Source organism: Notamacropus eugenii, chromosome 3, assembly GCF_028372415.1.
Source record: "Notamacropus eugenii isolate mMacEug1 chromosome 3, mMacEug1.pri_v2, whole genome shotgun sequence".
NCBI classification, from domain to species: domain Eukaryota; kingdom Metazoa; phylum Chordata; class Mammalia; order Diprotodontia; family Macropodidae; genus Notamacropus; species Notamacropus eugenii.
The window spans coordinates 65467833-65491136 of NC_092874.1; the positions used below are offsets into that span (position 1 = coordinate 65467833).

Genomic DNA, 23304 nt, shown 5'->3' on the forward strand with positions numbered 1-23304 from the left:
TTCCTGTTAACCTTTTTATGCTGTTCTTGAGGCCTGTATCTGAAAATCAAATTTTCCAGAGTGGCCTTTTCATCAGTAAAGTCTGGAAGTCTCTTATTTCATTGAATGTCCATCTCCTTGTGTGAAAGATTATGTTTAATTTTGCTGGATAGTTGATCCGCGGTTGAAATCAAAGGTCCTTTGCCTTACAGAATGTCATATTCCAATCTCTCTAATCTTTTAATGTATAAACTGCAAGGTCTTCTGTGATCTTGACTGAAGTTGCACAATATTTGAATTGTTTCTTTCTGGCTGCTTGCAGTATCTTCTCCTTGACCTAATAATTCTGGAATTTGGCCACAATCTTCATTGGTGTTTCAAATTGGGACCTCTTTCAGGAAGTGACTACTGTATTTTTTCAATGATTACTTTACCCTCTGGTTCCAGGATCTCAGGGCAGTTTTCCTTGATGATTTCTTGGAAGATACTATCCAGGCTCTTTTTTTTTATCATGGCTTTCTGGTAGACCAATAATTCTTAAGTTATCTCTCCTGGATCTATTTTCCAGGTCAGTTGTTTTTCCAATGAGATATTTTATATTTTCTTCTATTTTTTTCATTCTTTTGACTTTGTTTGACTAATTCTTGATGCCTCATAGAATCATTTGCTTCTGCTTGCCCAATTCTAATTTTTAACGAATGATTTTCTTCATTTAGCTTTTCTACCTCCTTTTCTACTTGGCCAATTTTACTTTTTAAGGAGTTGTTTCTCTTCGGTGAATTTTTTTTTTCCATTTTGTCAATTGTATTTTTAAAGGGATTGATCAATTTTTCTTCTACCTCAAACAATTTGACTTTTGAAATCCTTCCTAAGTTTTTCCAATAATGCTTTTTGGACTTAAGACCAATTCATATTCCCTTTTGAGGTTTCAGATGTGGGTATAGTGTCAATGCTATCCTCTTCTGAATTTGTATTTTGATCTTCCCTGTCCCCATAGTAAGAATCTATGGTCTCTGCTTTTCTAAGATGCTTTTTTGTTCATTGTGATTACCTTTTTCCTGACTTTTAAAGTAGATCTCTACTTCTGGGGCATGGGGTCTAGGGGCCTGGTTACTGACTTCGTGTGCTATGGCCTCTGGATCTGGCAGCTGGAAGCTATCCAGTGTTGCAGGTTACCTGGTCCTGAGCTGGAGCTGGCTAGTATGTGCTGAGGCCAGATGAAGTCTTTCTGCATTTCCCCATGGTTGCATTGAAACTCCCAGGGTGAGATATGAGGAAGGGGTGATCTGGCTACTACAGGTCACCTCTTCTCTTAATGTTGTAATAAAGCACTGGTAGGGTCAGCAGCTGGTAGATGCCCATCTACTGGTATCTGGTGATTCTCGCTGTTGTATGAAGGCACACTTGGGATCCTGGTGTTGGCACTTGCCAGCTCCACTACCCTGGGGCTCTGGATCTCCTGCTGATACGCTGAGGTGGGGCTTGCTGATAGCTTGCTGGGACACCTCCCATCCTGTACTGGTCTCCTTCAGCCACAGTAAGAAGGTCCTTTCCTGTTAATCAATTCTCCTCCCCTCCTCAACTAAAAGCCTACCATACCTCTTTCTGCTGGCTCCACTATTCCAGGACTTTTCTTGGGGCAATAGTCTCTGGTCAACAAGGGAGGGAATGAAATGAAACCAACTAACTGTTGACTCCTCCATCTTGACTCTGGAAAGTTTAAATAGGTGACTTTCAAACATTTAGTCTGTGGGCTGATAATCCTAGGAGTAGCTGTGGCCACAGGCACTACACATAACTGCTCCTCTCTCTCAATCATTTCTGAAAGACTCCCCATCCTATGCTGGGAGTTCTGGGAACTGACAGTGATTCAGTCCACTGGGTTATGCTTGGGCACTGCCATGGCTGAGTCTGTGCTGGTGTAGACTGCACAACAGACTACACTCCTCTCCCAACCTTGTGCAACAGATCCTTCCTATGGCCTCTCCAGGCTGGGTTGGACTGGAAATCTACCACACTGTCTCCTTGTGGACTCTTCTGCTCTAGAATTTGTTCAAATTTGCTTTTCTGAGGTGTCTGAAGGATTTTGTGGGAGAGCTCTGGTAAGTTCCTGCTTTCATTTCGCTCCACCCACCTACATTCATCTTTAATGCCATTATCAGCCAAAAAATATTGGAAGAAGGAAGAATAAAGCAGTAAAATAACCATTCAAGTCAAAAAGTAGAACAAGCTTATTATCTCTGCTTTTTTTTCCTTTCTAATTTGCTACAAGGTAGAGACAAAGGAAAGAAACCATAAGGGCAAATGAAACCTCTTACCTGTACAACAGTTAAGGAGGAATTTGTCTATTTGCTTTACTAGAGAAAGATCAAAGGACAAATAGAAACTAGTTCACAGGCTTGTTTTATGCTAAGTTGCCCCTAGCACCCCAAATGTTGCTACTGTATTTTCCAAACACATAGGTTGTATTTCTGACTTAGAAACTCTTTAAAAAAAAAAAACACTGATAGGATAGACATGAAATAAAACAATGCTGACACAAGTATAAACGTCTATAATCACTCCAAATAATAAAATTACATTAAATCCTATAAAATGGGCCCGACACAGGGGTGATGAGAAGCTCCAACAAAGTGAAGTAAAGTTCACAAAAGTACACCTAAATAATAAATTTATCCTAAAATATGCGAGCAATATGAAATGTTAAACAACAATAGTAATAATAAAACACATCTCATCCTTGGACATAACCACTTTTCAAATAAACACTTAAAACATAATGATCACTCTCTCTCCAAATCCTTTCTTCTCTGAACTTACCATGGTACTAGCACTAGGCTAAGTGCTTTATAATCATCTCATTTAGTCGTCACAACAACCTAAAAGGTAGGTGCTATTATTTTCATTTTGTACATGAGGAAACTGAGGCAAACAGAGATCAAGTGACTTGCCCAGAGTCACATTGCTAGAAAATGTCTTAAAATTAAGATAGTTGATGACAATTCTGACGATTCTGAGTACCTAAAAAGTGTTTGCTGAGACAACAAATGAATACCAACTAGGTATTTAGAAGGCGAGCTGGGATGATATGAATGTTCTACAGCAGTTGTATCAAACTCAAATGGAAAACCTATGGGGAATATACTGACTTAGACAACCACAGATGAACATTATTTATGTGGTACTTGCATTTAATTTATTTTGTTCAGGACTCACTGCTCCCTCCTGTTAAAAAAAATTTACTATGGTACACAGAGATTTTCAAAATCATAGTATTATGTTGCTCTTTTAAAAACAGTCTTTATGGCACACACACATGGGGTGGAGCCAAAATGGTGGAGTGAGAACAACTACTCACCTTAGACAAACTCCTTCAGATACCTCTAAAAATACAATCTAACTAGATTTTGGAGGGGTAGAATCCAATAAGAGACAGATTGTGGTAGATTTACAGTCCAGGAGAGATTAGAAGGTCGATGAGAAGGATCTGTTCCATGAGGCTGGAGGAAAGCACAGCGTATAGGCTGTACCACCGCATCCCCCACACGGCAGGCTCAAATAGGAAGCCCTGGGGGGGTCTGAGGCAGCAGTTGCACTGTGGAATCTTGAGCATATCAGCCCTGGGGGGAGTCCAGAGGAACTGAGTGAGTGACAGTCGCAGAGCCCCAAGTATCTGCAGTGGCTATTCCTGAGACTATCAGTCCACAGATTAAACGTCTGTAAGTCACATGCTTGAACTTCTGGGAGCCAAAATGGTGAAGTGATCAGTAAATGCTCTCTCCCCCTCCCCTTGATGACCTTGAAAGAACCATAAATTATTTCCCCAGAAAAAACCTGGAGCGGTGGGATCAGCAAAAGGAGCAAACAGTCTCTTAGTATGTGAGTCTAGGAAAATCGCTAAGGAGGGTCCCTCTTGCTGTAGTGGAAGAGGACCAGTGCAGGACTGAAGCTGTCCCAGACAGCCCCATCTCAGCAAACCGCGAAGAGATCTGGAGCCCCACAACTACCAATACCAGGACCCCAGGCATGCCTCAGCATCCCAGGGGAATTGGGAAGACACTAGGGCAGCCAGGATCACCAACCACTGAGCTTCCCTATGCTCTAGCTCAGCAGAGGACACCTCCTGTGGCCAGACCACCCCTCCCCCATACTTAACAAGCTAGCTCCAGTGTAAATATGGGAAAACACAAAAAGAATTCACCTGGCCCCTGCTTTCTCACACTAGCCAGCTCAGCACCAGGTAAACTGCAGCACTTTAGCTTCTAGGTGAAATAAGCAGAGGCCACAATACACAAAGCCTCAAGTTCAAGGTATGAGAACTGTGGGACACAGCCTCTCGTGCCCTAAAAGCAAAAATCTACTGTAAAAGCCAAGAATAGGATGATTATCATCATCATGAGTAAGAAGAAAAGCAGGAAAGAAAAGACCATAGAATCTATGGGAACAAGAACCAAAACACAAATACCAAAGAGGTCAGCACTGAGACTATACTCCCATCTGAAACTTCAGAAGGGACTATGAACTAACTGGTTGCAGGCACAAAGAGCACTCTTGGAAGAGCTGAAGAAGGATTTTAAAAGACAATTAGAGAAACAGAAGAAAAACTAGCCAATGATTTTAAAAGTATGAAAAAAGAATTCACCAAAGAGAACAGCTCCTTAAAAGGGAAAACTGGACAAATGGAAAAGGAAGTACAAAAACAGCCTTTGTAGCATCTAAATATATGAAGGCATTTTGCTAATAATGTTAGTAGTGAAAGAATGGAGGGCAGGGCTATCTTAAGATCATATTCTCTTATGACCAAACATGATACAGAGAACATTATGAAATTCAAAATGGGTAACTTTGATTATATTAAATTGAAAAGTTTTTGCACAAACAATGTCAAATGACAAAAAAAAAAAAAAACCAACAAACCACAACACAATCCATTCCACAAACCTAGAGAACATCCTGTAAATATCCTACAATTTGGGGTTCCAGTGACTTTGCCTGTTCTCTCACCATGTCCACATTCTTCATTTTCTCATGGCCCTCCATTTACCTCTCCCAAGAATCTTTTGGAGTGTGTGTGTGTGTGTGTGTGTGTGTGGTGTGTGTATCTGGGTGTGTGTCATAATTGCCAAATCAAATCAATAGTGATACTATAAATTTAGATACAGATATAACCTTTTTAGACAAAACAGATACATGAAATTTGAAATTCACAAAGTTGAGAACCTGGAAGTATGGTTATTCATTTCACCTAAGAACCAGACTAATATTCTAGCAAATAACTGAATCTTTTATGCTTTTAAAAGAGAAAATGTGATGCTAGTAGAATGTTACATCACAAAAAAGACAAGGTCCAAACCCACTGGGTTTTTCAAGACAACTATGTTACCAGCTATTAATACCTTGGATAAGCCACTCAAATTGTTTCCACAAACATGTACGAGGCTGTTGAAATGGACAATTTATAAGAGCATTTTCAGCTTTGAACTTCTATGATTCAATTCAATCCTATGCCCAATGGAATTGAGTGGAACAAAGTTATTTATAGAAAGGTAACTGTGAATGGGAGGAGCACAGTCAGAAGAAATTCTTTTCAAGGTTGATTACGGCAGAAGAAAAGCACGTAATCAATGTATATTATCTTAGGGGAACTTGAATTTATAATTTTAATCAAGAATGAATTCATGCAATTCAGTAAATCAGGATTTTTGGCAACAGAATAATCTAGTAGAAGAATCTGTTCCTTGAGTCATTTTTGTTATTTATTTCCTCTTCCACAACTTGTGTGCCTTTTCCTCTACTACCCCCCAACTCATATTTTTGCATACTATACCATGACAAGTTAACACCACGTATTTGCTTTCTCACCAATCTCAAAAACACACTAAACATAGATAAGGGAAAAGAGTGACTTCCTAGAAGCTAGAACTGGTGGTTATAAAGTTATTATGCACAAGGTACCCAAAGTTTCTGTTCTTCAGTGTCTGACTCTTCAGGAACACTAAATTTATTTATTTACTAATGAGTTTGAACAATTTTTTGGGGTCCCTTCCCTGCCCTCTGGAGAGGAAGAGTATGAGAGGGAAGCATAATAAGCATGGCATCATACAAGTGAAATATTAATTTAAAAAATCACAAAACTTTGAGCACTGGGGTTGGAATTCCACCTCAGACACTTAAAGCTGTGTGACCCTGGCCAGGTCACTTCTGGGCATCTGTAAAATGAGGGGTTTGGACTCAATCTCTCAAGTCCCTCTGGTTATAATTCTAGGATCCTATGGTAACTGGGTCAAATGTTCCAAACAAAGTCACACAATTCAGATATGCTGTAAATACCTTGATCTAAAATATGGGCAAAGGAAACACTGTTAACCTACTTGGCTTTTTGCTAGGTGAGTAAAAATCAAAACCTCTAAACACCATCAAGGGTGACCAGACATCATGTATTCATTCAATCAGCAAATACACATTGGCCCTATAGGATGAATGCCATGTGAAATTGAAAGTATCAATAGTCTCTGCCTTCAGAAAGCTCAGACTCAGTATAAATGAAACAATATATTAAGGGAGTTTTAAATTTACATAAGTTTTTTTAAAATTACATAATCAGTTAACATCATTAAGAACATGTGAAAAGTGAACAATGAAAAGTTGGCCTAGCCTCCTAATATTGGACTTTAGAACGGCAGGTCTTCAGAGAGGGTCAATATACATTTTCCACTGGTAGACTACTAGCCTTGAAGTAATGACTCCTACTAACTCTCCATGAAAATTAAGTAATGACACTGCTTGTGCCTTAATCTGTTTATAAACTGTCAAAACCCATTCCTACTCTCTCTCAAAATGATATTAAGCATTTATAATCAGAATAATACTCATCAAAATGATTTGATTTTTCATTTTCATTTCGAAAGATACATTTTAATTCAACATTTGGATGTGATTTAATTATTTCAGTAATCAAAGATTTGATCCTTTTCACATGGTAACAAAAATAGGGCTGGGAGGGGATAATTTTTTAATATCTACTTTTAATTTATTTATACTTACCATGATCACATGGTAGTTGACGTCGAACTAAAGGGAGTGGAGCTGTGAGTCTGGGAGGAACTGTTGCTACAGTGGGCACTTGAGAGGCAGGTGTAGAAATAAGAGCACGAGCAGGACCATGTACAATATCATGGTCAAGGCTAGGGCTACTCAGCTCATCTACAAGGTAATATGCAACAAATTAGCAGAGAAAAGACTCTAATTTTTAAATCGGAAAGTGGAAACATTACTTTTAGACTGGCCATTGGACAAACTGAAAACCCACTTGGATAAATGTCTGTTTATCTCATAACTGGATTAGATCAGCAAATGTCAACTGAAAAGATTTCTACAACAAATAATGGGCTTAACTTGAGAGTCAACATACATTAAAAATTTTTAACACCAGGAATTCTACCACTTAGCTAAAAATGCCTTCACTGACGTGTCTGGGAAAACTAATCTATATTTGCTAGACTGATAGATGCATATACTGACTCAGCAGCACTAATATGAGAGGAAGACTTTGAAGTTTTATAGGGGACTTGTTATAGGGCTTTAAAGGTCTACAGAAACCCTTTTATATGGTTATTCTTAACACTATTTGGCATCATTTTAAGATTAGTATCTCTTACACATAAAGACAGCTTGAATTGAATGTTTTAGGTAAAACTTGAATTTTTTTGCATAAATTAATTGATTTTATAACAAAGCTTAATGAATCATCTCTAACAACATTTAATAGAAAATATGAAGGTCATATATTAGAGGGAAGAGAAACTACCCTCAGAAGAATTAATGGCACATAATATGCTATTCACAAACTTGAAACAAATCCTGTAACTTATTTTTTAAGACTAGAGCAACTGAATGATATGGGGCTAAGAACGCAGAGACACATTTACAACTTAAGATCATTTTTAGGGGTATAACTTCAAAAGAAAAAAATGGAGAAAACTTACACTTTATTAAGCTCTTAATACTGCTAAGTCCTGTGGTAAGTTACATACTTGGGAGATATATAGGAAGGCAAAAATAGTTCTTGCCCTCAAAATGCTTACATTCTAATGGATGGAGACACCAAAAATAATTAGGCTTATTACACTGATGCTGCATTTTGGAACTTACAAAGAACTTCAACATACATACATCTCACTGGGTCCCTACAACTCATGAAATAGGTAAGACATTCTATCTCCATTTTATAGATGAATAAAACCGAGGCTTAGGGTCACACAATAATATTAATAAATAACAAAGTCAAGAGTTGAACCTACTTAAAAATAAGCCCAGGAGTTATTACTAGTTATTATAATATTTAATATATATTATTACTAGGACATGCTGACTTTTGTAAAAAAAAAAATCATTTCTAGTTAAAGGTGGAATTGCCTTTTTATCAGATTTTAGACATGAAAATATGTATTTAAAACTAAGAAGAGAAATTAGGGCATGATTATTCACTTCATAAAGAGATTTTTTTCAGAAGGTTATACTTTATTACTGTAATATCATTTCTCTGGACAACTACTTTTTTATCATTTTTCAAGTCATTTGATAAATATGAACTTTTCAGAAATTTCTATTGCATAAAACAAGATATTTCTATTTTACACGTCAAGTAGTCAGGATTTAAGTGAAAGGTATTTTAGTGAATCAGAATGATTTTTCTTTACAAAATATAATTGTTTTTTCTTTCAAAAAGTGAAAATGAAAATGTGTGTTATGTAAACTGCCCTTCAAAAATATACAAAGACAATCATCGTAATTGAGAGCAATTGTCTTCTAATGACTTGTTTCCCATACCTGCACATCTAATGGTAAGCTGGTTCTAAACGATAAGCTGGTTCAATAATATGGCAAACAGGGCATATGAAAATCACTCTATGTATTTACAGAATTTACAAATGAAGTGAGTACAAAACAAAAATTGCTGCAAGATGACTGGAGTTAGTGCCTTTTGACGTTAGTATGTAGGTGCCCAAAGCTTGGAGAGATGAGCACAAATTAGTATGCTTATAATCGCAAATTTGGAAAATGAACCATGTATAAGTAATTTAGGGGTTAAACTATGTTAAGATTTATTCAAGGGAGAAACACTCAACTCTCTTGACTTTGACTAGGTAAGAGCAGTATATAACAGATACTACCTAAAATCACTGACTTGGCTTTGGAAACTATCACATGGTATTTTTACAGTAGATTTTCCATTCCTAACTTCCATTTAGTCTACCTGTATGCTAAAATTTTCCCATGAACTGGGTTTCTCCCCTAAAAATATAATTTAAAAGGTCTAAGAAAGGAAAGGTTACAGACCTTTCTGTCTGACAGACATAAACCAACCTGTAATGAAATTGTGATCATGGATAAAAAACAATAAGGCTGTCTGTATTAAAATAATCCAAACTTGATTCAATTTAACGGTAGGTTAGTAACAGAAAAGGCCAGGCTTCCTAGGTAAATTGTAAAACTTGACACTAATTATCAAAATAGGCAAACTCAATCATCTTTTTCTCCCCTCTCATTTACTCACTTTTAAACAAGTTGAGAAAGATACTTTGGAAACACTGAATATTTCCATTTAATTTAGAAGATTTTACAAAGTGCATTTTCATGAAAGATTAATTCACAGCTCACAAAGAAAAAAACAAACAATAACATAGGAAAGAAACCTATTAACAGTTTTTCGATTATTCACGATCAGCCATGAATACAATTAACTCTTTAAATGTATAAAATGCATTGCAGAAAAATATTTTCTGAAATAATATAATCACTCTGTGTCAAATTGTTTTGCTAATTAAATGCATTTTGTGATGTGAATGATTCTGTTACAGTTAATTTGGCAGAGGTCATTAAGTGGGTATTTAGGACAAAGTCATGGTGTATTTTAATTTCTCATTCTGTTTTGGCATATGTAAAGGCTGATTTTGAAAAAGAAAAAACTAAATAATAAAAACCTTAGAATAAATAACACAGAACGATATGGCAGGATGAGATGGAAACCCTGAATTGTTTGGCCTAAATGTACCTCAATATATCACAATTATTTTTTGTCCCAATTCAAAACTGACATCATCTCTATGGTTAGAGAAATATTTAAAGTCCAAAAATAAAAGGATCAAAAGACCTCAGCCAACAATTTCACTTATTCTTATGAAAAACTGAAGCATTTTTATGAATTATGAACATATTTACTAATGCTACATTAGATTTATTATCCTTCATAATTCTTATGTACTTTTAAACTCTGCAATTATATGAACCAAGGATTATTTAAAATGAAGTTTATAATGCATTTCACATGATAAGGATATGAATTCAAATGAAAAAAGCACACTACTGATGTGAGCAATAAAAACTGATAAAAATTTAGGTTTTTATCCTCTAAGCTATAACTTCATTCTAAGCCATATCTTTATCCTCTAAGGAACAACTTCAAATTGATAAATGGTCTAGCAGAGACTGTTTTCACTCAGTCAGTCTAAAAATATTTATAAATGTCAACTATGTGCCAAGCACTGTGCTAAGGACTGAGGATATGGAGAAAGGAGTGAGGACCTTTTAAGCAAAAGGCTTCAGAATCTTTCAAATTCATTAACTCTCTTCAGTGTCATCTAAAAAAAATTCAAGAAAACATACAAAGCTGGACTAACCTCAGTATTACTTTTGTCAGAGTGCATTTTTAAAAAGAGCATTCAATTATTTGTATGGTCAACGTTATTAAGAAACTAGGATAAATCCAAAACAAATAAATCTAGTATGAATTCTATCTCACTTTCCATTTCTATGATATTATAATTCTGCAGAGTAGCTAGGTACAGTTCATTCTACAACAGGCTCTACATAACTAATGTCACCCTACTCATGCACAATGATAGACTACAAGATGGCACATTCAAAAGCAGTGGAATATAATGATGCCAACTTATACAAGACAGAATGTTTTGTAGCCTCAACAACCTTGATTTTATAGCATCCCTAAGAGCCCACTTGCTCTTTCCTAACAATAATGGTTGTTTGACACCTCCTGATGGTTCTTGGTTTTGGGGAAAGAAAACGCAAAGGATAACTGTTCCTTTTTTTTGTGACAGGACTATCACTAAGCCAGTCTTTATTTAATGAGCATTCACTGATCTCCAAAAGGACATTAACTGAAGGTTATACCTATAGTTTAAAAACAGCAAAAAAAAATGGCTTCATCTGTAAAAACAAGAAAATTGAACTAGATGTGCATTTCCCAAACTGTGTTTACCAATCTCTGTATTTTGCATATGAATTCTATGAGAAAAAAATTAATTCTAGAATTATGTCTCCTCTAAACTATTAACATGTTAAGGTATACATATCAAATGTTATTTTTTCCATATGAAGAGAAGACTTAATATTTCTAATTGAGGGTCCAAATTTTCTCCAATCTTACTTTTGTTTCAAGAGTATATATCCATTAATACATTTCAAGACCTAAAATGGTTCCATGGCCAAATATCTCTTTGCACTCATAGTCTCTCTCCTCCATCTTCCACAAAGCTGGAGTCATGATATGCCTACAACATTGATGTGACCACACCACTTTTCCAACCAAGAAACTTTGGTGGCTCATAGAATGGAGCTTTAGGATGAAATGGAAACCCTCGCTGGCATCTAAAGTCCTTCACCATCTGGCTCCAGTCTAATTTTCCAGTACTCTTTCTCAAGTACTCTGTGCTGCTGTACCCAACATCCCATCTCTCACTTTGGTATGCTTGCACAGATTCTCCTCCATGTTTATTATGTTCCCCTCCTTTTCCTCCAGTATCTTTGCCAAATCCTCCCCCAGTTCATTCTACAGATGAGGAAACTGAGGCAAACAGGGTAAAGTGATTTGCCCAGGGTCACACAGACAGTGAGTGTCTGAGGCCAGATCTGAATTCAAGAAGATGAGTCTTCTTGATGCCAAGCCTGGCACTCTATCCACTGTGCCACCTAGCTATCCCAATAGCAATATGGAAGCCACAGCTCTACTCAAGTATCACCTTCAAAAAACCTTTCCCAATCTCTCCAGTTGTTGGTACTGCATTCTCCCTGAAAATCATCTTTTATTTGTGTCTCTCCAATATTTTTTGTGAAAAAGCTGTCTATCCTTCACTCCCCTAGAAAATAAAATAAGCTCCCTGTGAGCAGCTGTCTCACTTCTGTATTTTTAACCCTAATACCTAGCACATTTCCTGGCACACAGTAGGCACTTCATAATGCTAGAATACAAGATAATAGCTTTTGTATTATTTTGTATTGTTATCTATCTCATGTTTGTCATTTAACTTTTCTAAGTTAAACTGTGTTTTCCCAATTCAACTGCAGGTTCCCTGAGTGTTGGAGTTGTATCTGCTTTGTAGCCCTTATATGGCCTAGCAGAGCACCTTTCACACCGTGTGTTCAATAAGTATGTTGATTGATTTTCATGTACTTCCTATTCCTTAAGTAAATTTCTCAAATTTATTCTCAGATTTGTCAAAGTAAAGAAGAACTCTTTATGGAATGTGGCTAACATCTTTGTGGGATACCTAGTGCAGTCTTTTAGGAAGCATCACTCCTCAAGAATTAGGAGCTCCATGAGGGCAGAGATCATGTCTTATTTATTTTTATATCTTTACCAATGCCTATCACAGTGTTCTGTCTGTAGCAAATAATTAATACATTTAAAAGTTACAGCAATATAACGAATATGAACATAATAAATATGAAAGAGCTTTGAAAAGAAATTTAGTGTATCACCATGACAGATTAGGACTGAGTCAGCATCTGAAAAGAATTCAGTTTGTAGCGTCACTTCTATCAACTTTAAACACATTATAGCCACAACTACTGAAGCTCAAAAGGCAAAGTTCTTTTCATCAAAGTCCTTAACACTGTTAGAGTTTGATACCAGAGACAAAGAGTATTTTTATAAGCAGACACACATTAAAGATGATGCATTATTTCCATGTGCTTTGCCAATGCACCCTAGAGAGTACGGTACCTTTACATCTGACTTACAGATGAAATCTCTCACACATACTGTCTCCCCCATTAGAACGTGAGCTCCTTGAAAGCAAGGACTATCTTACCATGCTATTTGTTTCTCCAATCTTTGATACAGAGCTCTTTGCACACAGTAAACACTTAACAAATGCTTATTCCTTCCTTCCTTCCTTCGTAGGATAAAGAAGTTTATTTTACAATGTAAAACTCTGCATTCTTAAGCTCATGTAAAAAAGGAAACTGGTACTAATACAATTTTAAAGGACAAAAATACAATGCACAAAAGTTTGAAAAAGTTGGAAGCAACATATGGAAATTTTGAGAATATGTATAGTGGATGCAGAAAGCTCTAAGTTAGCGTATCAGAGATAGTGAATTATATGTTCTCACTATATGTTGGCAGAATTATAAAGAAGAAATCTACATGATCCCATTTCTTACCCTGAAAATGTCGTTCCAGAATACCAAAATATTTGGGATATTAGCTAGAAGACACTATAAGACCCATTAACTTTGATGAAGTGTATTTAAACCAGGAAGCTCACCTATAAATGGAATGGATGCCAGGGAATCACCAGGTGGACTGGAACTTGATGCTTTTCTTTCTTCAATTATCTTTATATGGACCTCTCGGCGTGCATCATTAGGCAACCAGCAGGTAGTATCTGATGCAGTCTCTTGATCGTTTACTGCTAAGATGTATGACTGGTGCCTCAAAGGCTGTGGTGTTTGGCGCCCAGATGGAGGTTTTTCCCTCAGGACCACTGTTTCTTTTTTATCTAGAGAGCCTGATAGTTGAATTTCACCTTCCTGTGAATTTTGTTTGACAGATGGTTCTAAATCACCTGAGGGAAGACAGCTTTCACTCATCTGAAGTCCAAGCTTTGCAGAAGCTACAGGTGAAGAGGGGGACTTCCCAGTATCCACGATGTGGTCTGGTGCACTTTCAGCTCGTAATCTTGATTGTTGATTTAATAGACTGCTTGAATGTAAGTGATTTACTGGTCTTTGGTCTTTGATAGCAACAAATGAGTTCTGATTAAATGATGGTTTTGCCACATATGTATTAGGAGATTTCAAAGAGTTACTTCTGAGTTTTACCAGAGGCGACCTGTCTTGTGAAATGCCTCGAGGAAGTGATGTTCCATAAGTATTTTGAAAATTCCTATTTGACTGCAATGTTTTTAAATCTGGTGAAACTTTCTGAAACTGAGACCCAGATCCCACTCCTCTACCACTCACTCGTCTACTATCTGAATTTAAAATGCTAGGAGCCACAGTGAAATTGGAGTTTCTAAGAGACTTATGAAAGTCTTGTTGCCTAGATCTTTCACAGATCCCTCGTCGATCATCCTGTTCTGTAAATCCAGTCCACTTATAAGTCTGTTTTCTATCACCATTCATATCAGATAAAAGGTTCTCTGAATTCCCCTTTTCTGATGTGTCGCCCTGTCCTTGCCCCCCCAGGTAATCCCAGGAACGCGCTCTGTGGCTCTTAAAGCTAACGGAGGGGGATGTGAGTGTCCCTTGAGATGAGCTTCTGGGCCAGTACTTCATTAGCACGGGATCCTCCAGTCTTTCCTGGGACACGCTGCGCTGGCGGATCTGAGCTGGTTGCGGCGCTCTGTCATGAGAAGTGCTCCTCCGGCGGGTCTGGCACATAGCGCGGCTTGATGCCACCTGGCTGTAATCTGTTGTGCTCTGAGAAGCTGCTCTTAAACTATCTAATCTTTCCTGAATTGTCCTACACCCCATGTGTAATCGTCTGTTATCTATATATTCTTTGTAGGTTTTATAGTTTTTCCAGTCTATATGCTGATGAGAATTTGGAGAATAATGATTACTGGAAACAGAGGGAGCATCCACTGCTTGAGGCCTACTGCTTGAGATTCCTTCTGGATGTCCACCATAGTTAAAAGATTTAACAGAAATGCCAGAAGGATCTACTGATCTTGACCCTGGAGTCTGATGAATTAAATGGGTGGTGGGAACTGAAGATGATGGTGATAGAGTCCTTGACACTGGTTTTAAAGAGGCCTGTTCAATGATGCCATACCTGACTTCTTCAGTTCTGTGTGACGGACCTGTAAGGTTATTTCTACCAGAGGACAAATCTACAGCCTTCTCAGAAGGCACAATGACAGTCTTTACTGTTTCATTGCAAACACACACTGCTGTACTGGACTTTGCAACATCTGGTGGTGATGGAGGCACTTGTACTTCCATTATGTAGGTCCTGCTAGGTTGGGTCGGTCCTGGAGTACTGACTGGCTGTTTGTTCAGCAAAGAGTCAGGAGGAGTTACTTCCATGGGCTGTGCCTTTCCTGAAGTAGTGGGTGACAGCCAGGGATAACAAATGGGCGGGGGCTCAGGAATATTGTGGGCATTGCCACTGTAAGCTTCATTGCCTTTCAAATAGGCATCTTGAGAATATGCCTGTGAATGAATGAAAATAGGATGTTATCTAAAATTCTTAAAAATACCAATAATTTCTACTTTTGATGTTTACTTCAACACAGACACAAGACAATATTACTTAATGACACAAATTTAGAGAAAAAGTCAATTCAGAAACCAAGTGAACTTCAAAATTTGCAAATAATATAAGTGGATACTAATGATTCCCTTTTCAACATTTTGGTGAATACATCAAAATCTTTTCCCTTATTTGCTACAAATGGCTTCTAAAATTCCCCCATTTAATCTTCTTAGTGTTGTTGGGATTTTGGCAAGTTAACTGGCTTCATAATAAATCCCGTAAGTCAGAGGATTCTTTTACCCCTGCCAGATAAGAGAAAATGAAATATTAAAAATTCTAGTTATATAAACATAGTATTTTCAGGGAATAAACTTTCTGAAGTGATATCTAGTATTAGTCATTATTTAGTTATTCAAAATGATGCTATTATATAAAAGTTTAACCAACATGCTAATAATTTTACATTGACAAAAGGAAAAATAAGCATTTTTAGTATTAAGTACATATACATGTGAAAACATACATACTCCCCCAGCTTAAAATAATTCAAGTTAGGAAATTATTTCCCATCTTACCTTATGTTGAGCTAATAATGCCTAAGAAAACTGGTTATATTACATTTTGTAAATTTCATTTATCTCCCACTCTTACAAAGGTTTACCTACTAATTACAGCCATGCATTCTAAATTATTTTTTCAATAATGACATTATTTAGAAAGATATTTTAAAAAACTTTATGATAATTAAAATGGAAATAGAGACCCCACAACACAGAGATGGTCAATGCAGTAAAAGCCTAAGCTCAGCATTTACTCAGGATTTGATATAAACAGAAGCGTTATTTCCTATTCTAATCATAACAATCTTAATTCAGAACCAATGAGTCTTGGCTTTACGCTTAGGCATGCTGTAAAGCAGAAGTGTAGTCATCAACCTAAGAGCCCAGTACCCAAGGAGGGGGAAGTCGCGCCTGAAAAGAGGGCGAGGCACTCAAAAACCAGATGCAATAAATACTACATTGAACACTAGTTAAATTTAAGATATGAAAGAAAACAATCCCGCCCCCTGCCAAATAAACATCACAAGCACATACTGCACATTAGCAAGGTTAAGTAAAGGAAGGGATTTCTGTGAACAAACATCTAGCTCAGTAACTTACAGGTTTAATAGACTGTATTATGACAAATCTATAAAAAAAACATGCCTTACAAATAAAGGAAATGGCTACTGTGCATCTCTTACCAGTGCTGTGACATCCTTTGTAAACTGTAGCTGGCAGAAAATAGGAAAACATAGTAAAAGCTGCTTACTGATACAAAGACAGAATTATGTTGTCATATTGGTGCTACAAACAGCAAGCTAAAAATACATGTACAAGGATTTCTCTGGAAGGTTCCAACTGAGCCAAAGGGGCAGTAAAGCATAAAGCCTTCCAGTGCTCCTATAAGCACACATCTCAGGCTTCTATCGGCTTCTTGCTTGATTCCTCTACCACTGCGGAAGCAAAGCACATCTCTGCCAGGACTCCTTGGTACACATTTTTCCTCTGTCGGCACAGTGTTCTGGTAATGTGTTACAAAGCTTCCCTTCCACTAGGGTAACATTGCTGTCTCTCATCTCCCTGGAGCTTCTACTGAGCTCTGCTTCCAGATGACGAAACGAATGCCCGATTATGCATTTAAAACAGTGCAACCCTCCTCCCAATGAATCGGAACATAAGCAGGAGCTGTCAGCTGACCACAGCTGCTCTTACACTCTATTTCTAAAATATGGGAGATAAAAATTCTGAAGAAATAACTCTCCTTGTGATTAATTTCATTAGATCTATTTCATTCAGGAAACAGAAGCATGGGCTATCACTGCAGTACATTTCAACAGAATAGCCCTCCTTCTATGAGAGGCTATAAAAGAACTAAAATAGATATTTAAAAGGTTATTTTCAAACCAGACCTGATAAGGTGAAAACTCACAATAATAGCTCATTCAAGAAGCAGTAAGAAAGCCATGTGTTTAAAAACAAACACTGGATATGCAACAATATTAGATAAAATTATTTAAGATTTTAAGGTCTAAGAAAGCAAGTAATTTTGCCTTACAGCCTAGATCCCATAAGAAGTTCTTTAAAATTAATTTACATGCTATTTAATCACAAATTTTTTTTCAAACATAAGAATATATTAAGGCTGACATATTCTGAGCAGAGACATTAATTAAAATCACTCAAAATGCAAGATTCATATGCCAAATATTTACCAAGTATTAAATGGGTTAATCAGGGCCCAAGATGAACCTATTGGAGAAAACCATCTGGACAAGCCATTATATGTTACTCCCTGACATGGTCCTCAACCTATTACCCGGACATAGAGCAGCAAGACCACCCAAACTGCCCCCTATCTGTAGCTACGGCCAGCAAAATGGAATTTTTAAGATCCTACCAGAGGTAAGTAAATTACTATTTAGATACTAAGTGAATAGTATCAAAAGATAATTTAATTGGGGTAACAAAGCATTCTTAAATTATCTTGATTTTGTCTGAATTTGTTTTGGATGAATTGTTTATCTACAATCACAAAAGTGATGTTTTAGATAGCATTTAATAGAACAAAGTAAGTAGCTCTTTAAATATTCAACCAATAGGTAAGGTAGTTTGTTTTTTTTTTAACTTTTTCAATTTAACATTTTTTTTACCCTATTTCTACTTCCTCTCCCACAAATTTCCTTCATTGCCATATTTAAATTCAATGATGTTAAAGGCCTGTCTTTTAAAAACTAAAGCCTTAACTAATGAAAATGTAATAACAAAATCTTACTTAAATCACTTTTGTAAGGATTTAACATAGGGGGAAAAAATACCACTGTAATAAGGAATAAGAGGTTGTCAACTAAAATCTTTGGCTGGAAATGGAATTGTGAAGGATCTAACTAATTAACTATAATATTAAATATGGTCAATGATTAATAGTAAATTGCTAAAATTGAACAACAAACAGAATAGCCTTATTTCTTTGTAAACAACTGTTTAAAGCAAAATCAGCAGTCTTGACTATTACGTGAAAAGTTGATGGCAAAAATGAAGTTAAAAACCCTAGTTATCCCTCTGCTTTAAAAAGCTCTCATCTCTTAAAACAAAGTAGAAGAGTTAAGTAAAACTAACACAGTGACCTCATCTGAAAGTTCATATAACATTTCACATCTGTACCATTCCCTGCCATTTCTCTTTCTCCTACTTTCAGCCCAAAGGGCGGGGGGGGGGGAGGGGGGGGCCTGGACAAATTTCTTACACACACACAGGCACGCACGCATGCACGCACGCATGCACACACGGCACATTCCACACCCTAAACCCATCATCTCTCTGAAATGGTCATCTGGAACAAATACTCATTGTATTGATCGTAGTTCTTACACATTAGGCATCTTAATTAAAACTCCTAAGCAACATCAAGCAACTGCTGCCGATTTACAAGACAAGAAAGAAACTTTCCTAAATCTTCCATCGAATCTCTCCTTTTCCAGGAAAGACAGCTCACAAAATTTTCTATACCAATTTCTGCCTAATCTGATCTCTCATAGTACCTTATACTTTCCTTAGAGCCTTACTATCCATGCACTATTTCATATGGTACATGTATCAAATCCCCTGCTAGACCAGGAACCTATTTGATTCTTTTAATTCCCCAAGCATTTCTAGGTAATGTGAACATAGTAGGTCCTTCACAAGTGCTGATAGAATAAATAAGCCTGCATTTAATTTCCATAGCCTTCTTAAGTAATTCTACTACATTTCAAATGACTAGCCAAAAATCGAAAGAAAATATGCCTTACAAACAAATGAAAACAAGTTCAAATTATGTTTCTCAATTTAAATAATGTATACATCATTGTTTTGTAAGTAAATCCAGTGTATATTAAAATATTCAATGGCAAAAGAGTTTAAATATGTTAGTCAATATGTTCATCAAAACAGAAAGCTCAGACACACTGATAAAATTTTATGTGTTCTATATATTAGCACAAAAAGTTGACAATGATGATAATGATTTAAACTATGAAAGTCACTACACATTTAACATAGAAACTGTCTCTGAGGTAACCGAGATTTAATTTATCATAAAGAACATGGAAATGTATTTCAAACATTTCAGAATTTAATTCACAATTATTAAGATATATAAAAGTAAAAAGAGTATTCATAGGTCTTACACATTTACCTAAAAGATTTAAAAATGACACAAATGAGTAATGAACTTAAATAGTAAAATATATTTATATATTTTACTTATAATGTATTTATAATTTAATAATTATAGTATTAATATTATATTATAATTATATATAATATATTAGTATATAACTATATATAATATATGTAATACAATATTATAATATATTATAATAATATAATATATTAATAATACATTTATAATTTAATATAAAGCTTAAAATAAAGAAATACAAACATAGCTTAATAAAATTGTTAGCTGTCCTTTAGTACAAATAAAAGGGGATTTAAAAAAAAAAAGTAGTTATACTCTACAGAAACCATATTTCTTGCATCTAAGCTTCCCCCTGAGCTTAAATACTCTCCTGATAATTTTCCAGAGCTCCCTTCTCTAAACACAACCAATAAATTTAACTGAAAATTTAAGTTTTAGTCTCTGCAGCCTAACAAGTCAAGATCTGCAGCTCAAGTTCATCAGTCTGCATTTTAAAAAGTAATTGTTGGGGCAATCCCTTCAGATTCAGAAGATTCCATCTTCCACTCCCAGTGATGATAATTCCAGCCTGAGTAGAACTGTAACAGTTCACAGTCACTGTTCATTATTTGGCTTGATGGTCATTTGACCCACACACATAGAGGTATCAAACAATCAAAATAGCAATAAATATGACCCCTTTACAATAGTATTCAAATTGGTAAGGTGAATTTGTCCCTTAAACTATGATCTTAAAAAGAGGATGATGAAAATTACTTACGACAATATTTCTAATAGTTTGAAAAAAATAAAAACATATAAAATGGGGAAAGAACCAAGCTAAACATACAAATTTTTGTATTGATAATCTTTAAGTCATTTAATTAGCATACTTTAAGGCTGGAAGGCATAAAATTATTAGTCAAGATATTTTTCTTTTGAAGAATTCATTCTTTATCTTGTTTCATTCATGTTTTGTTTTCTGCCACTGTGTTCCATTACGATGACATTTCCTGCCATGTACTTCCTCTGTGCCTTTACATCAGCTGGCTCCTGTGCCAGGAATATGCTCCCTCCTTTCTCCTGCCTGTTCTGATTCTCCATCTATCAGTGCCATGTCTCCCTGATCATTTTTTATTTAATTTGTATTTTACATACTATATGTAGATATTGTCTCCTCAGGGTAGGGGCTGGGGGACACAATTCTTTAAGAGTGAGATTCTTTTTTCTTTTTCTATTTTTATTTCTATCTCTGGTATCTTGCATGATGCCTGGCACATAACAGACACTTATTAAAGGCTTTTTGACTGATAATTATATTTTTAACATAATTAAATTCTGCATTCTATCCCTTATACATTGGCCCTTCTACATATTCCGTCTAAAGTTTTCAGGTAATGGAGCCTACATGCATAACCCACTCCACACCAATCCCATCCCAACTTCTTATGAAATTTTTCCTTCAATCAACAACCTTTATTATAGCTATTAAATTGCTAATGTTTTTAAATGAAGACTCAAATTCCCACTTCAAAAACAAAGTTGAACCAAAACTAAAAACATTTTTGCATGCCATATTTTAGAGCAGTTTGAGGATCACCTGGAAGCTCCTAAGATTACTGGACTAATGGTTCAAACTTAGAAAAACTGCTGCTCAAAAGCAATTTGAAAGAAGAGAGTTTTGGGGATATGAGCAGTTCAGTCCTCTGACTTCATTAGGGACTCAAGGTGAAAACAATCTCTTTGTCAGTGCAATCAAACTAAAGTGTATAATGCTAATATTAGGGAGAGAACTGAGGGAAGTGAAAAGTTAAATTGCATCAGTTCTCAGGATCTATAGGGCTTCCTGACTCTGAGGCAAGTTTCTCATTATACCAGCATACCTTTCTGAAAGCAAAATATTTCTAATATATATAATTAAAGAATATCAGAAACTCCATTTAATGTTTGAAGAATGTCTCATCTCTATGCATGTCCAGTTCTGAACAGTTTATAGAAAATATGAACTGCACATGTTTTTTTCTTATACTACTCAGATCTCTTCATTAAATTAGAATGGATTCAGCTATGAATGAGGGCTGACTTTAAAGACGAAGTTTTCTTTCAGAATTTTTTATATAGATGTCTTTGATAGATAATATTCTGTAATTTTCGAGAAAAAACACCATTTTTGCAAAACTGAAAACTGTTATAAGACACAAATTATTTCTATTTGACATTACTACAGATTATATTCCAAACAGTTCTGAAGTGTGACACTCTAAAACTACAAATGAAATTAAATCTAAACCATATTATTTGGAAGTAGGAAATAGTTAATATGCACACTAATGTATGCATATTGATATAATATCTTTAGGTTCAAGTAATTTAAATTCTGATTTTTTTTCTCTTTTTCAGTTTTTTTCTCTCAAAATTCATTTTGAATAAAACTGAATGAGACAGATTGACCAGGTTCCCCCCCAATTATTGTATATATTACACTAAAATGCATTCTCCTCTTTGTCAATTAGAATGATATATCAGCAATTTTTTACTTGTTTTCTTAATCAAGTCCAATTCAAGATACCCTATGATATGACTGCTATCACTCTTATAGGTTTTTACCAGTCTTAATCCTGACATATACATGATGGCCTCTGAAAATGAGAGGAGATTTCAGTCTGTGACATCCCTTTACTGTGTCTTAAGACTTCAGACTGTGAGCAGGGCTCCAAGAAGGGTCTCTTCCATCTCAACCTATCCTTTCTTACATCTACATCCATAGGCTTGACTGAATGCTCTTTTTTGCTGCTCTTGAACACCATAAAGTTGGGTGAATGCTGTGGACCTGGAGTTTGTAATATGCCTATGCCAATGAAAATGTTAGATAGTGTGGACAGTCGGAACTCTCTAATAGAGAATGCAAACGGAACCATATATCTGGGGAATATTGGAAAGGAAGGCTTTCTATATAAGGTCATAGTTGAGTTCTACTCTCAGTCAGAGAAATCAGTTATAGTGATTATTCTGTGACATGAATGATGGCAGGTTTTATTTTCCTAAGTTACTTTTAAAGTAATGCTCTACCAGTCCCATTTACACAATCTCCCTCATTCCTCCATAGCACAGTGGGAGAACTGTCTCTAGATGTAGAGGACCTGGACTCTATGCTTGCCTCTCTAATTCTGCCTTGTTTGATCCTGGATGAATCAATTAGTCTGTTTTTAAATCTATGATCCTATAACCTCCTGAACTTCAATTTCCTCAACTATAAAATAAGAAGGTAGACTAGATGACCTCTGAGAATTCTTGGAGCTCAGTATTGATGATCTTTGGATCACCACTGTCTCTTACATAGTACTATGGTGGAAATGTCTAATTTATTGGTCAGCAGTAATGAGAAGTAGGTGGTTTTGTTTTGAAACAGTATTAACTACTACACTGTACTTAAGAAAATAATCCAATTCATATAATGACTTCAATTGATTAATAAAAATATTTTGCTTCCCTTGTGTTTTCTCAGACATTTTTCTTCTTGTTTTCATTAGCATATCGTTGGGGTTTTTTTTGTTTGTTTTGCTAAAAACCTAAAGAAAACATTTTACTAGCTATGCAAAGAAATTACATTTCTTATTATTTAC

The 23304-nt window shown here is 35.8% G+C and overlaps 1 protein-coding gene across 6 annotated transcripts in view; it reads right to left on the reverse strand.

The window, feature by feature from the left end:
- ARHGAP21 (Rho GTPase activating protein 21) overlaps nucleotides 1-23304 on the reverse strand; it is a 154616-nt gene that overhangs the window by 30820 nt on the left and 100492 nt on the right. For 3 of the 6 annotated variants that reach the window (XM_072651735.1, XM_072651733.1, XM_072651734.1), the window contains exons 8-10: nucleotides 16725-16754; nucleotides 13548-15438; nucleotides 7024-7182 (exon numbers count right to left, since the gene is read on the reverse strand). In XM_072651735.1, coding sequence (XP_072507836.1) covers nucleotides 7024-7182; nucleotides 13548-15438; nucleotides 16725-16754 — 2080 coding nt within the window. The remainder of the gene's footprint in view (nucleotides 1-7023; nucleotides 7183-13547; nucleotides 15439-16724; nucleotides 16755-23304) is intronic. The other 3 variants (XM_072651736.1, XM_072651737.1, XM_072651738.1) reach the window with 3 other exon arrangements.